The 15,764-nt window shown below is 36.8% G+C and overlaps 1 protein-coding gene across 5 annotated transcripts in view; it reads left to right on the forward strand.

Annotated features, from left to right (window-relative positions):
- Positions 1-15,764, forward strand: part of TOPBP1 (topoisomerase (DNA) II binding protein 1) — a 72,090-nt gene that overhangs the window by 29,453 nt on the left and 26,873 nt on the right. For 4 of the 5 annotated variants that reach the window (XM_010839564.1, XM_010839561.1, XM_010839560.1 and 1 more), the window contains 8 exons: positions 4,482-4,693; positions 6,374-6,660; positions 8,923-9,096; positions 9,192-9,301; positions 11,660-11,783; positions 12,339-12,485; positions 12,603-12,705; positions 14,346-14,538. In XM_010839564.1, coding sequence (XP_010837866.1) covers positions 4,482-4,693; positions 6,374-6,660; positions 8,923-9,096; positions 9,192-9,301; positions 11,660-11,783; positions 12,339-12,485; positions 12,603-12,705; positions 14,346-14,538 — 1,350 coding nt within the window. The remainder of the gene's footprint in view (positions 1-4,481; positions 4,694-6,373; positions 6,661-8,922; positions 9,097-9,191; positions 9,302-11,659; positions 11,784-12,338; positions 12,486-12,602; positions 12,706-14,345; positions 14,539-15,764) is intronic. The other variant, XM_010839562.1, reaches the window with a different exon arrangement.

A 15,764-nucleotide genomic window follows, 5' to 3' on the forward strand; every position in this document is an offset into this window, starting at 1 on the left:
TAGGAGAAAGAAAATGAATTTAAAAGTTCTTTAAATTAGCCCAACCCCTAAGTGAACTTTAATGGTGGCTGTTTAAAAAAAAAGTAGAAAACTGTTACATAAATAATTGTAAATGGACTAACTTTCACATTAAAGGAAAAGTTCTTTTAGATTATATCATGAAACAGCACTTAAAATACTTTAAAACAAGAGCCACACCTAAACCAAAGTGATTCAGAACATTTGGGGAAAAAAGTAAAGATGGGCAAAGATATGTGAAAAGAGAGGGGTACAATTTTATTATCAGACAAGTTTGAATTCAAATTGAAAGGCATTAAACGGGGAAAAAGCATGTTGTAAATAAAGAATGCTATTTACACTGAAGGTTTTTAATTTCTAAAAAAATTAGAAATGAATAGTAGAAATGGAAAATGAAGACTGTATCAACTGGACATTTTAGAACTTTTTAATAACTCTTGGTTCAAAGAGGAATTCAAAACCATTTATAAGCCTAGATATCATTGTCAACCCAATAGTAACAAGCAACACCAGTACCCACATTGTGACCTTAAAATACCATTTCCCACTAAAAGAAACTAAAGCTTAGAGAAATGATCAGTTCTACGTCTGGGGCAGAAAAGATACAAGTCAGTCTGGAACCTTTTGTCAGAATGGAGAACAAATATATTATTGAAGACTACTACGAAGGGTTGTGTCAAAAGGACCACCACTGGCCGAAGACAGGAAAAGTGTCAATAGCAGCAGTGGCTCCAGACATCATCAAATAATATTTCAATCATGATTTCATAATGGCACCAAAAAACTAAGTTAATTGGCCATGTTTGAAGGATGCTAGGAAACCAACTCATTATTTTTGAAAGCTGGTAAATGAGGAGAAAGGATCTGGTATTTATTCTGCCTTCCTGTACAGTCTGTATCAGACTGTATCCATAATAATAGATAAGACAAAGTTTCCCTTTATAGAGGTATTCCAACAAATGAGTGAAGAAGAAATGGTAAAATTTTGACTCCTAATAAATGGAAGAATCTAGATATTGAAAACCAACATTCACAAAATAAAGAGAAAACTAGACATATGCCTCCTTATGAAGAATATACAACCATCTTGAAACAATCTTATCAAAATAATGAAACCTCATGATCCAGTGTCTTCAACAGATATAAAGGGGGCATGGAAAGAAGAGGGAACCTGGAAGCCAGAAGACATAAAAAATGAAATGTAGTGTTTAAGGGTGGGAAGTGATAAAGTAAGGAAGTTCAGTTCAGTTCAGTTGCTCAGTCATGTCCGACTCTTTGCAACCCCATGAACCGCAGCATTCCAGGCCTCCCTGTCCATCACCAACTCCCAGAGTCCACCCAAAATCATGTCCATTGAGTTGGTGATGCCATCCAACCATCTCATCCTCTGTCATCCCCTTCTCCTCCTGCCAGCAGTCTTTCCCAGCATCAGGGTCTTTCAAGTGAGTCAGCTCTTCGCATGAGGTGGCCAAAATATTGGAGTTTTAGCTCCAAGATCAGTCCTTCCAATGAACACCCAGGACTGATCTCCTTTAGGATGGACTGATTGGATCTCCTTGCAGTCCAAGGGACTCTGAAGAGTCTTCTCCAGTACCACAGTTCAAAAGCATCAATTCTTCGGTGCTCTGCTTTATAGTCCAACTCTCACATCCATACATGACCACTAGAAAAACCATAACCTTGACTAGATAGACCTTTATATCTACTACTGTGGGCAGAAATTCCTTAGAAAAAATGGCGTAGCCATCATAGTCAACAAAAGAGTCCAAAATGCAGTACTTGGATGCAATCTCAAAAACGACAGAATGATCTCTGTTCGTTTCCAAGGCAAACCATTCAATATCACGGTAATCCAAGTCTATGCCCCAACCAGTAGCCCTGAAGAAGCTGAAGTTGAACAGTTCTATGAAGACCTATAAGACCTTCTAGTACTAACACCCAAAAAAGGTGTCCTTTTCATTATAGGGGACTAGAATGCAAAAGTAGGAAGTAAAGAAACACCTGGAGTAACAGGCAAATTTGGCTTTGGAGTACAGAATGAAGCAGGGCAAAGGCTAATAGAGTTCTGCCAAGAGAATGCACTGGTCATAGCAAACACCCTCTTCCAACAACACAAGAGAAGACTCTACACATGGACATCACCAGATGGTCAACACCGAAATGAGATTGATTATATTCTTTGCAGCCAAAGATGGAGAAGCTCTATATAGTCAGCAAAAACAAGACTGGGAGCTGACTGTGGCTCGGATCATGAACTCCTTATTGCCAAATTCAGACTGAAATTGAAGAAAGTGGAAAAAACCACTAGACCATGTATGACCTAAATCAAATCCCTTATACAGTGGAAGTGAGGAATAGATTTAAGGGACTAGATCTGATAGAGTACCTGATGAACTATGGACAGAGGTTTATGACATTGTAAAGTAAGGAAGTGATAACTATAAATATCCAAACAGTGGCTGCTATTAACATGGGAGGGGAGGGGTGGTAGTAACAGAAGAGGCATATTGGAGAGGTTCTGGAGTGACTGGTAAGAGTCTGTCTTCTGACGTGGGTGGGGAAAATAAGGGTTTTCATTTTATAATTCACTAAATCTTATATTTCCTTTTTTGCTGTGTTCTATACTTTGGTTATACTAAACAATAAACTTTTGGAAAAAACAAATTGTAGAAAAGAACAGTAAGAAAATATGGCAGTAGACTAAAGCAGTGCTCATAGAAAAATTAAGCAAACTGATTACATAAAATACTAATATACAGAAGTCACTGACCTTCATATGTGCAGCTAGTTAGAAGAGCTAATGAAAACAGAGGTCTCGTCCCCCATCTGTGCTCAACGACTCAGGGAGACAGCCGCCCAAACAGAGCTGCCCCCGGGGCCGGCTGTAAAAGAAAAAAAAAGAAAACAGAGGTCTCTTACTAAATCTGTAGTAAGAGATAAAATAGGTAGCAACTGATATGTAATCTTAAAAAGAAAGAAAATGAATGAACAAAATAAAACCAAAATAGACTCATAGATACAGAGAATAAATTAGTGGTCACCAGAAGGGAGGAAATGGCAACCCACTCCAGTGTTCTTGTCTGGAGAATCCCAGGGATGGGGGAGCCTGGTGGGCTGCCGTCGATGGGGTCTCACAGAGTTGGACATGACTGAAACGACTTAGCAGCAGCAGCAGGGAAGGGAATAAGAGGCTGGGCAAAATTAGTGAAGGGGATTAAGAGGTACAAAATTCCAGTTACAAAATTTAAAAGTCACAGGGATGTAATTAGATTTGGTATTGATCTTTTGTAATCTGTTTAAATGTTGAGTCACTATATCATACACCTTAAACTAATATTGTATGTCAACTATATTTTGATTTAAGAAAAAAGTTGAAAGTGAAACTTGGAAGAGCTACGGAAACTTGTAAAATGCTATTGAGGGAAACAGGACTTGAAGAGTATAAAAGATGTACCTGTTCTTGGACAGGAAGACTATAAACATTATAAAGGAATTTTTTAGAGAGGGCAATAAGCAAACTAATTCTTAAATTCATAAGAAAATATTAGCAAGCAGGAAAGTCATAAAAATTCTGAAATAGAATTGTTATTTAATATATTTTGTAAACCTCACTAGATAATAGTATGTCTGTAAGTAGCAGAAAGTTAAGTGAACAGACAGACAGCATAGAAATAGACCTAAATACAAACGAATTTAGTATATGATAAAGGTGATGTTTCAGCTTATTGAGGAAGAGATAATTCAATAAAATTGGAGCAACATCTCATACCAAAGTAAGTACCAAATTAATTGATCAGTGGGTTAAATGTGAAAAATGAATCCTTGAAAGTACTAGGGAAAATGTGGGATACTTGACAAAATCTTAGAAGTGAGGAACTAGACCTGAAACCCAGAAGTCCTAAAAGACATTTCTGTTTGTATCTTAAACGGTGGTGTTCTCTTTAATATTCCGTGATCTTGAGGAAGACGCTTTATTTCTCTGCATCTTTTCCCAGGTTGTATCTTTATGATAACTTGTAAAATATTGGTATTTCACAAATACTGAGAGGATCCAATGATACACTTGAAAATGCTTAGAGAAGTTGGGGTGTAGGGCTAGAAGTTGTGTTATTCATACTCATCCTTTGCTCCCCTAGTTGTTCCGTGTCTTTTACTGGGAGGAAAGACAAGGTGGGTAGGTGGGTGATGACCAATTAAATAGATGATCTTTCTGGTTATTTCTTGTAAGTCTGGTTTAATTTGCTTATTTTTAAATAATTAATTTTTAAAAGTTTAATTTTAACAATACATTTTTATCCTAGAGTAGGTATTGTAAGAGGATTAGCTTAATTTAAGAAATATAACCAACTTTTAATGTATTTTCTTTACTTAGAACTCTGACAACACCATTGTATTAGAAATGTCATTCTTTGCCAACTATTATGCATATGACCATTTGCTTTTTTTTAAAATGTAACTTTCAGTGTTCAAGAATACTTCGTTCGCAAGTCCAATGCAAAGAAGGGCATGTTTGCCAGTACACATCTTGTTTTGAAAGAGCCAGGTGGTTCTAAATATGAAGCTGCCAAGAAGTGGAATTTACCAGCAGTCACTATAGCTTGGCTGTTAGAGTCTGCTAGATTGGGAAAGAGAGCAAATGAAAACCATTTCCTGATTGAAAATTCATCTAAAGAAGGTTAATATTTTTGTTTGTCATTTTATATATATTTTTACAGTTTGGTTTCTGGGATTGTTGTTCAGTTGCTAAGTCGTGTCTGACTGTTTGTGACCCCACAGTTTCTGGTATATGAATGTGGTAAAACTTGTTTTTGAGACAGTTCATTAAGATTTCTCCCTTTAACATGAGCCACTGTTGGGCACCCATTATTGGGGAGAGGGGTGGGCAATATAAGTACGTTCATAGCAGAAATGTTTAATTTATAATTGTACTATCAAGTGTAGGCACAATCTGAAAGCTAGAAGGTACAAACAGTATGGGAGTGTTCGAGGGTCTCAGTGTTTGAATCTAAAGATGTGAGCTTGGATCCCATTTACTGTTCCTTCTGTGAGTAAAGTGCTGTCTATTCCTATTTTAGTTTTTCCTATCTATGCATTTTATTCTATTCCAGTCTGTTCCTGGACTTCTGCATGTTATCTCCTGCCCGCCTTGTGCTTGCTTGTTCCTCCTTGTCTTTCAGCTCCCAGCTTGGATATCACTTTCCCTGGAAAAACCTTCCTTGATTTATAAGTATGGCCTTGTCTTGCCATAACACCATGCCTCTTTTGTAGCTCTTATCCCAGTGTTACCATTCCAGTTTACTTTCCTGTTTCCCTGCTCAGCCATAAGCTCTGAAAAGGCAAGGAGTACATGCATCTTGTAAATTATATATTTTCATTGTCTAGATTGGACCTGGCATGGAGCAGCCATCTAGTAAGTGTTCTTGATAAATGTTGAAAAATGGTAGGAGGCAGAATGGGAGGACACAGTAGCCTCTCTTATATAACATGATGGCATCCCAGGTCACACTTTAGGGAACCTTGGGAACAGCTCTCAAAGCTATTACTTATTACTTTTCTCTAGATAAACTGGGAATTTTACAACTGAGGCGAAGTAATGTTTAGGTCATATTAAAATCTCATTAAGAACTTTTCAAAAACTTGACTGTAGTTGTTAACTCTGACTACATATAATTGGGATTTTCTTTTTACTCTGCCATTGACCAAGATGATATTAACTTCTTGTTCAATCACTAAGTCATGTCTGACTCTTTGTGACCCCATGGACCCAGCACACCAGGCCTCCCTGACCTTCACTGTCTGCCAGAGTTTGCTTAAGCTTATATCCATTGAGTCAATGATGCTACCTAACCATCTCATCCTCTGCCACCCTCTTCTTTTGCCTTCTGTCTTTCCAGTGAGTCAGCTCTTCACATCAGGTGGCCAAAGTATTGGAGCTTCAGCTTCAGCATTAGTCCTTCCAATGAATATTTAGGGTTGATTTCCTTTAGGATTGACTGGTTTGATCTTCAAGGGACTCTCAAATGTCTTCTCCAACATCGCATTCTTTGGCACTTGCTTATATAATTTTGGGCAAATTATGAGGTTTATTGAGAATATTTTAAGTTATAACAAGATGAAACAGGAAATCTAATTTCATTCATTATTTCAGTTGATTTGCTTGTCTAACCCAACATATATTTTAATGTCTGGTTTATTTCTTTGAAAGTAAGTTTATAGCTTTGTGGTGTGAAGTGTACTTAAGAATTCACATGAAAACTAATAGGAAGATAAAAACATCACTTCTTGTATGCCTCTTTAGAGACAAGAAAATGACATCAGTGGCTCATATTTGTTTCTTTTCATTTTAAATCTCTAGAACAAAGTTTGGAAACTGAAACAACAAATGAGGTGAATCTAAATCCAGATACTCCAGAGCATCCTGTAACACATCTGGAAACTCAGAGAAAAACAGCCGTTACACCTTTAGATATGAACCGCTTTCAGAGTAAAGCTTTCCGCACGGTGATGTCACAGCACTCCGGACAGGCTTCAGTCTCCCCTTCCCCAGGACAGTCACTTCAGAAGGAGCCCTCATTACACCTGGATACGCCGTCAAAGTTTCTGTCCAAGGACAAACTGTTCAAGCCTTCCTTTGATGTGAAGGTGAGGCTTATAGAAAATGGTTCTGGAGATAACAGTTTTATAGTTCATAAAGTTAAAGCACCAAGTTCTCCATCACTTAGTTTGTAGTAGTAACTTCAGAAATATTGGCAAATAGATTCATGATGAGTCCCTGTGTATACCCAGCGTTGAGGTAACAGCTAGAGATATATATGGTGTGAAATCAGGACATCTGGGTTCAAGTTCTGTGTCTGTTGTGAATGGTATGATTCGCAGATTGTTTAATATATTTGAGCATCAGTTCTATCTTTTGTACAAAGAGGATAATATCACTGAAAACTTACACACTTACTGTAAGAATCAAGTGAAATTGTGTGATAAATAGTTTCATAAACTGTACAATTACATAGACACATTGGACTTAGGTTTTGATTCTAGGAATACACCCAGTGCACTTTCTGAAAATGTTATCTCTTTACCTTTCAGTCATTTGCCCTAAAAAGATGAGTTAAGTGTGCATCTTTCTTTGATCTTCTGAGCATTGGAATATGGCTCCCTGTCTAAAAAATGCATTCACAAATGAAGGTTTAATTCAGCCTTCTCAGATAGTTTTCTTTCATTCCCCAAAGATAATTTTCTTCACTATTCCTTTAGTAGTTCTTGGCCTTTCAAATAGCTGTGCGAACCATGATTTTTTTTATCCATGAACCTTTGCAAAATTATTGTGTGGTTTTACTCATAGTATGTTTTGGAGCAGACTTAAAGTTTGCAAGTTGTTCATCTTCAGAAAATAAACATAAATTGACCTGGGACAGTTTTCTCCAAGCTAAATCTTTGATCAGATTTCTTCTGAAGTAATATTTTTACTGTAACACTACTTATGCTGTGAAAAGTAGAGGGAAAGCACTGGTTTGGGAATTGTGAGATCTAAAATCAGGCCTCTGCTTTGCCTCTTACTGCCTTTTAAGGCAAGTCAACTTCTTTGTGTTTCATTATCCCCATCTGTAAAATTATGGAGCATATCTAGATGATTTCTAAGGTCTCAAAGCTAGTAATATTCTTTGAATAGTAAATGGAATAATAATAGGCAAGATAGTAGAAATATTTCTGTTTGTTGAGACCATTCTTCTACTTTACAGTGAAAAACTGATGGTTCTGAAATAGTCTCAGTGAAGGTATAAAGCACATTTAAAGGTTTTATTGTTCAGTCATAATGTGTTTAGCAGTGTCTCTCTCTTGTGATATATAAAATAGTACTTCACCTTGTACTCAGTGGTCTTTAAATTAATGTAACAGATGGGCAAAAAAGAAAAATCTGATTATCTACTCTGCTCTCTAGTACGTGGTGAAACACTGATGCTTTGCTCATGAGAATATATCAGTGTTGGTGCATGCATTTTGCTTACATGGTTTCCTTTACTTGTGCAAATTGTGTGTGTTCAAGGTTAATATTCATCACTTGAGCACTGGCTAAATACTTTCTGCTGTGTATATGGAATACTATTCAGATGGGAAAGAGAATGAGCACAAGTCCTGAACAGCAGTGACTAGTGCTCACGTGGGAATTGGGGTGGCTTGGGAATAGGCATATATTTTGTACCTTTGAAGATTTTTCATAATCCTCAGCTCAATATGACTTTTTAATCCTCCTTATTGTTCATGTCTAGTTTATATCCATCCTTGCTTACTTGTTTCCTTCTGTGTTTTTTGCTTGTTTACTTGTTTGTTTTGTTTATTTTGTTTTTTTTGTATCATTTTAACCAATTTCAACTGTGAAGTGAAGTCGCTCAGTCGTATCCAACTCTTTGCGACCCCATGGACTGTAGCCTACCAGGCTCCTCTGTCCGTGGGATTTTCCAAGCAAGAATACTGGAGTGGGTTGCCATTTCCTTCTCCAGGAGATCTTCCTGACCCAGGGATCGAGCCCAGGTCTCCTGCATTGTAGGCAGATGCTTTACCGTCTGAGCCATTTCAACTGTAAGATCAGACAAATGTGGTAAAATACTACTGAAAATGTATTAAGCTGCTTGGTCTCTTTGAACCAGTTTGTTGGACAGTATGGAATTGTTTTCTTCATTATCTATATAGATACAGATAATACTTCATTCTTTTTATTGTTGTTTGGAGGAAAGCTGGAGTAGGTTAAAGCTATAATCCAGTTAATACTGAGGATTATTCCCCTTCTCTCTTTACCTCTTTTTTCCCCTTTCCTTTTTCTGTTTACCTCTGTCTCCCCTCTTCTTTCTCTCCTTTTCTCTTCCTTTTCCTCACTTCCTTCCTCCTCCTCCTCCTCCATATACACAGGATGCTCTCGCAGCCTTGGAAACTCCAGGAGGTCCCAGCCAGCAGAAAAGGAAACTGAGTACACCACTCTCAGAAGTCATCGTCAAAAACCTGAAACTTGCTTTGGCAAATAGCTCTCGAAATGCTGTTGCTCTTTCTGCCAGCCCTCAACTGAAGGATGCCCATTCAGAAAAGGTGGAATTATATCTCTTATTAAAAGGAAGTTTTAGATTTAAAAAAAACATTTGAAATAATAATGATGATCTGTTTCTTTTATTTTCCATGGGCAGGAAGATGCTCCGAAGCCACTTGAGAACGTTGTGGTGTGTGTTAGTAAGAAACTCAGTAAGAAGCAGAGTGAACTAAATGGGATTGCGGCCTCTCTAGGTGCAGACTACAGGTAGTTGGCACGCATGTTTTTTGGTGGTGATATGAACTCAATTTATAGGGAAACCTAAAGCTGTTGTGAGCATCTATTTAAAAAAAAAAAAAAAAGCATTATTTTGCCTTTTATTAATAGTTTATCATAGTATCTACAAAATCCAATTTTGATTTAATTTACCTCATCCTTTTAAGATACCCTCTCCCATATCAGTTCACTCTTACATGTATGTTTTTAGGGCATATTTAACAAATATATGAGAACATACTTTGTGACACTATTTCTAAAAATCTGGGATCCGTGAATGAGTACAGTCTAGAAAAAAAATCCTTGTCTTCAAGGAGTTTTTTTAATACATTTAGGTCGGAGATTTTAAGCATGTTTCTTAGTGATTTTCAAATTAGAGCCCTTCTGTGAGTACTGCTAAGTGCTGCAGCACTCCTGAATTAAAATGGTCTTTTTGAGGATGTTTAATGCCTATCGTTTTTACTTTGGAGTCATAGATAACCACTCTCAACCTGACAGCCCATCTAGAGACAGGTCCCTAGCACAAATGGCATCAGTGTCAGGGATTGAGAGACCCTTGCCTATTCCAGCCAGTGCTGAGTTGATCGTATTCCTTCATTGTCTGTGGTACTCGCTTTCTTGATCACTTGTTTTCAGCAGTTCATAGTTAGCATAGTGATTGGTTTACAATTAACAAACAGTTTGAGGAATATGATTAGCTTTATCTTTCCCTTTTGGTAAGTCATTTCAGTTATCTTTTTGATGGAGAAATTAAATCAGGAGAATGGAAAAATAAAATATATTTGTGTGATTATAGGCACCTTAGTGTTTCATTCATCTATTGTAGAAGAGTAAAGCTTTCTTACTTATAACTATTATTTGTATTGTCTATATATTGTTCTTACCTGGTTGCTGAGTGCTCAATATGAGGCAAGTATTATCTCATACCATTCTCACAGTAGCCCTAAGAGCCCTAAAAATTGAATGTGTCCATGGGGATTCTGTTTAGATGTAGACTTATGTAAGATTTAAAAAATGCATATAGGACTTGTGTTTTTATAAGATTTAAAATGCCAGTCCTGGGAATTCCTGGTGGGTCCACAGGTTAGGATTCTGCACTTCCACTGCTGGGGGGCCAGGTTCGATCCCTGGTCAGGGAACTAAGATCCCACAAGCCACACCAGACAGCCAAAATAAATAAAATGCCCCAGTCTTCTCAATATAAAAAAAAAATACATTGCTGAAATCCCTAAATAGAATCTAATACTCAGTGGCATTACTTTGGAATTTGCATTAGGTATATTCCTGAAGTAAATTTCTGAGACTTGATAATTAATGAGAGGAAAGAACTCTTTATTATGCAGAGGTTACAGTATGTATGTGTTCATAGGGTAATTGGCTCTCAAGTGCTGCTGTTCCAGATGTTCCCTTCCATACGCACCAAAGAGATCAGTGATACTGTCTCCCACCTGCTGACAGTTAAAATCTAGACCAGATCTTCCTGACACATCAGATATAGCACTCCCTTTTTATTACAGATATTTATACAACATTCCTTCTATTAAAATGGATTTCATAAATCTAACTTTTATAATTAAAGTCAGTAGAAGGTACATAGTAATAGAATATACATTAAATATGTAAATGCCTTTGTCTGATAACACAGAGGGGAATGGAGTATTTATATTTTTGCATACATAGAAAGAGCACTTCAAATGTGATAGCTGGAAGACTGAAATAGATATGGAGACTCAGATACCATAAACAGGATTTCTGTTGGTAATATGACTACCATGAGTTGTTCACATTTAGCAAACTAGGTTAAGGAAATATTAAATGGGAAGAAATCGGGAGCACAGTGTAATAGCTAAGAGTGTGCATTTTGAAGTCAAAATTGGCTCTACCTCTTATTCACTGAGTATGTTACTTAATCATGTCCTTCAGTTTGCTTATCTATTAAATGGATAAAATAATACAGTGTTTTAGAATTGTTGTGAGAAATGGATGGATAATGCTGTGTAGAGTACACAATATTATGGGCACAGAGTGAATGTACAGTGACTAGTGGCTGCCAGCAGCTGGAGGATAGGTTGGATACTTAACTGGAAAATATCTTTATCGTTATATCACCCGTATGAAGTGATATTATAGAAGATGTTTTAAAGAATATCTTTCTGCGTCTCTCTCTACATTTATATATTGAGAGATATGCGTATAAAATTTAACAGTGAAAGTGGAGTCTGTCATTTAGTGTTTTTGCTTACTCTGGTTCCTGAAAGGTTTTGGGTATTCTGTTTATAGAGAATAATGATAAACTAATGTCGTTATCTCTCTCAGGTATTCAGGCTTTTGTGGGTTTGATTGTTTTAGGTGGAGTTTTGATGAGACAGTGACTCATTTCATCTATCAAGGACGACCAAATGACACTAATCGGGAGTATAAATCTGTAAAAGAAAGAGGAGTACACATTGTTTCAGAGCACTGGCTTTTAGAGGTAAGCATACTCCCCGCGCCTTTCTGTTAAATGAAAACATAAACAGTACTTCAAGGCACAAATCCATTTCTCTGTACATAAACAAGTTTGATAACCTTATTTAATTGCACATTTCCTTTCTTTGGCATCAGAAACTTAAGGTCTTTAATCCTTAAATGCTTAGTAAATCTTTAATGGGTATTCCTTCAGATTGTCTCTGATTCTTTTTGCTAGTTAAAAATGATATGAAAGAAAATTTTGTAATGCTTTGAGGAGAATTAATTTAGCATGCCAATACAGTTTCTTTTCTTTCTTCTTCTTCAATTTTCCTTCTGGGTATTCCCTGAAATGTGATTGATACTTTGGCAAAAGCATAGAAATAGAATTAGATTTCATACTTTAGTGGGCAGGACATTTAAAAGTGAGGACAAATTGTTACTTGTATAATGGAATTTTAAAGTCAACTACTTTTCAAAACTTTAATTTTGTGAACTTTTGCCATCTTAGAATTCCTTAACATCTTTTAGTTACTAAAATTTTTTTAGTCCTGTTTTAAAGCACACCATTGTATTACAGTGTGCCCAGGAGTATAAACATCTTCCCGAATCTCTTTATCCACATACTTACAATCCCAAAATGAGCTTGGACATCAGTGCAGTGCAAGATGGCCGACTCTGTAATAACCGACTACTTTCAGCTGGCTCTGCAGTGAGGGATGATGAGGTAAACAATACAGATGATACATTTACCCCCTCTTTAAGCTGAATGTACAGTCATATATTGCTGTGAAGCCTTATACAGGGCTTGGTTTGAGAAACTGTAATTTTTCTCCTTCAATAGCCAGATCATATGCCTCTAGAAGAAAATGATATAGACAATATGACCACCAGTAATAAAGAACTAACAACATCAAATGGAAATGGGAGGAATGACTCTAAAGGAGGTAAAATATTTTAAATTACAAACAAAATTTATAAATGTGTATCTTTCATACTGAGGGCTTCCTTTGCATCAGATGAACAAATAAAGTTATCTTCTATGTTACTAAATAGAAGTAAAGCATATATTAATATTTGAGGATTGAATTGAGGTTCCATGCCAATCATTAATTAATAGCAAAACTTTGAGTGATAAAGTGTGAAACCTGTAAAATGTGTGAAACTAGGTATTCTACAGAGTTAGTGTGACACAGCTGTATTCTCTTAAACATAGGTAGAGATGGTAATTTTTCAAAAATTGGTCCTTTGATTCGAAAAGTTTCATTATATGCACAATATATTTTAACATAAATTCACATGGTTTTAAAGGTACAGAAGGAGGTGTAAAGAGTTTCTCTTTATCTTTCTGATGTTATTTATTTATTTTTGGTTGTGCTGGGTCTTCATTGTCATGGGCAGGCTTTCTCTAGTTGCGGTGCACTGGCTTTATTGTAGTGGCTTATCTTGTTGTGAAACACAGATTCTAGGCACAGGAGCTCAGTAGCTGTGGAGTAGCTACTTAGTAGCTCGCAGGCCCTAGAGTGCTCAGGCTCCAGTAGTTGAGGCAGGCACGTGAGGCTCTAGAGTACGGGTGCAGTAGTTACAACACATGTGCTTGCTCTGCAGCACGGGGGATCTTCCCAGACCAGGCATCCCACCCGTGTTCCCTGCATTGGAGGGGAACTCCTATCCACTGTACCACCAGAGAAGTCCTCTGATGTTATTGTCTTATGATTTCTTCCAGAGCTGTTTTATGAGTGTACAATTATAAACATGTTTTCTCCTTCCCTCATTTAAAAAAATATATAAATATTAAACTACTATATATATTGTTTTATACTTTGATATTGATATTGTTATTTAACAGTTCAACTTGTGGAGTGTCATATTAGGACATAAGGAGCTTCTTCAGTCTTTTTCCCTTTTTTGGCAACTGTATAGTATTCATAGTATGAATGGCTCACTTTGTTTAGCCAGTTCCTTGTTGATGGGCATGTTGGTTATTTCTCTTGTCTTGCTATTATAAAGAGTGGTGCAGCAATGAGTAACGTTAAAGCTCTAGGTGTCCTCTCTTTAATGGATTTAATGGATCAGTATTTTCTATTTTCTTTACCCTACCAGAGCATTCCCTATGATTTACCTGTTTAGTTAGTCCCACTCTGTTCATTCCAAAAATGTTTATTTAGTACCTACTTCAATATTTAGTCTATAAAGAAACCAAAGATAAACATGTTGTGGTCTGTGTTTTCAGGGACCATAAGGGAAAATCATAAATAACTGTAATGTATGTCAGGGTGTGGTACAGAGCGTGAGAGGATCAGAAACTGGCAGGGTATCTGCAGAGGGATGATGACCATGCGTCTCAGCAGTGTCTGCAGAGGGCTTCCTGATTATTTTCTATTCCGTCTCCATAGTAAGGGCTGCCTTTATGTCTTGGTTCTGCAGTATTCATAGTCTTAGTACAGTACTGTAGCCTATAGTAAATATTCAGTAGATGTCAAGTCAATAAATCTGTGTTCAACTAAATCTAGACAAAATAGTTAATATGAATAAGGTGTGCTAAAGAGAAACTTACCTTGATTGGTATATTTTTGTTTGTTTCAAGCTCTGACACAGACTTTGGAGATGAGAGAGAACTTTCAAAAGCAGCTTCAGGAGATAATGTCTGCAACTTCAATAGTGAAACCCCAAGGGCAGAGGACTTCCCTCTCAAGAAGTGGTTGTAACAGTACCTCTTCAACTCCTGACAGCACCCGCTCTGCCCGCAGTGGACGAAGTAGAGTCCTAGAGGCACTGAGGTCTGTCCCTGTCACTGATGGCAGAATAGCTTTTCCTTCCTCCCTTCCTTGTTAACTTATCCTTCTTTCATTTCATGCAACTCCAGAATTCTTATTTGGGAATAGGAAGCAGAGGTGTGTTCCATACCAAGGAACTGCTTCCACTGAGGCATGATTAATACATTTTATTACCTCCCCTGAGAAAGACATGATTTAAGATCCAGTTTGCCTTGTTTGAAATGGATTGAATGGTAGTCCTCTCTGTTCTGTGTATTAGACTTAAATAATATTGCTATTAGACAGTAAGTGCGTGTGTATGTGTATATACATATATAAATTTAGGCAGTTTTCTTATTGGATTACATGTTATTTTGTATTCTCTTTATAACTCTTATCTTCTAGGGAAGGTGATTACAGATCTTAGTGTGATGTGATTTAAGTTCAATAGAAATAACTTCATCTTTTCCTTAATAGAAAAATATGATGAAGGTTAATGGACTTATATCTTGAATTGATTAATTGAAATATGCATTTATCTATATTAACTGTATGTTTCATGAGGCTGTTTCTTTAGCTGAGTACGGAGCAAAAATGATTTTCTATTTAATACACCTCAGGTCATATTTTACATTTTAGAGAGCCTAAATCTTGTGCCAAAGTCAGTAAGTAAATATATTCTGAGAGTAAAAGGCCATCTTCCTTGTATTTGAGGCAAATGAACACTTTAGGAGTGCCATCAGCTTTAGCAAATTATTTTTATTAATAATTCTTTATGTATATACATTGAAATATTCAGTATACACATTGAAGGCAGGTATTGGAATTCTTTTTACTTTTCAGTGAAATTGGTACACCATAAAGAGGAACTAAAAAGCCTCTTGATGAAAGTGAAAGAGGAGAGTGGAAAAGTTGGCTTAAAGCTCAATATTCAGAAAACTAAGATCATGGCATCTGGTCCCATCACTTCATGGAAAATAGATGGGGAAACAGTGGAAACAGTGGCAGACTTTATTTTGGGGGGCTCCAAAATCACTGCAGATGGTGACTGCAGCCATGAAATTAAAAGACGCTTACTCCTTGGAAGGAAAGTTACGACCAACCTAGATAGTATATTGAAAAGCAGAGATATTACTTTGCCAACAAAGGTCCATCTAGTGAAGGCTATGGTTTTTCCAGTGGTCATGTATGGATGTGAGAGTTGGACTGTGAAGAAGGCTGAACGCCGAAGAATTGATGCTTTTGAACTG

Source organism: Bison bison, unplaced genomic scaffold (genome assembly GCF_000754665.1).
Source record: "Bison bison bison isolate TAMUID 2011002044 unplaced genomic scaffold, Bison_UMD1.0 scf7180017864119, whole genome shotgun sequence".
NCBI classification, from domain to species: domain Eukaryota; kingdom Metazoa; phylum Chordata; class Mammalia; order Artiodactyla; family Bovidae; genus Bison; species Bison bison.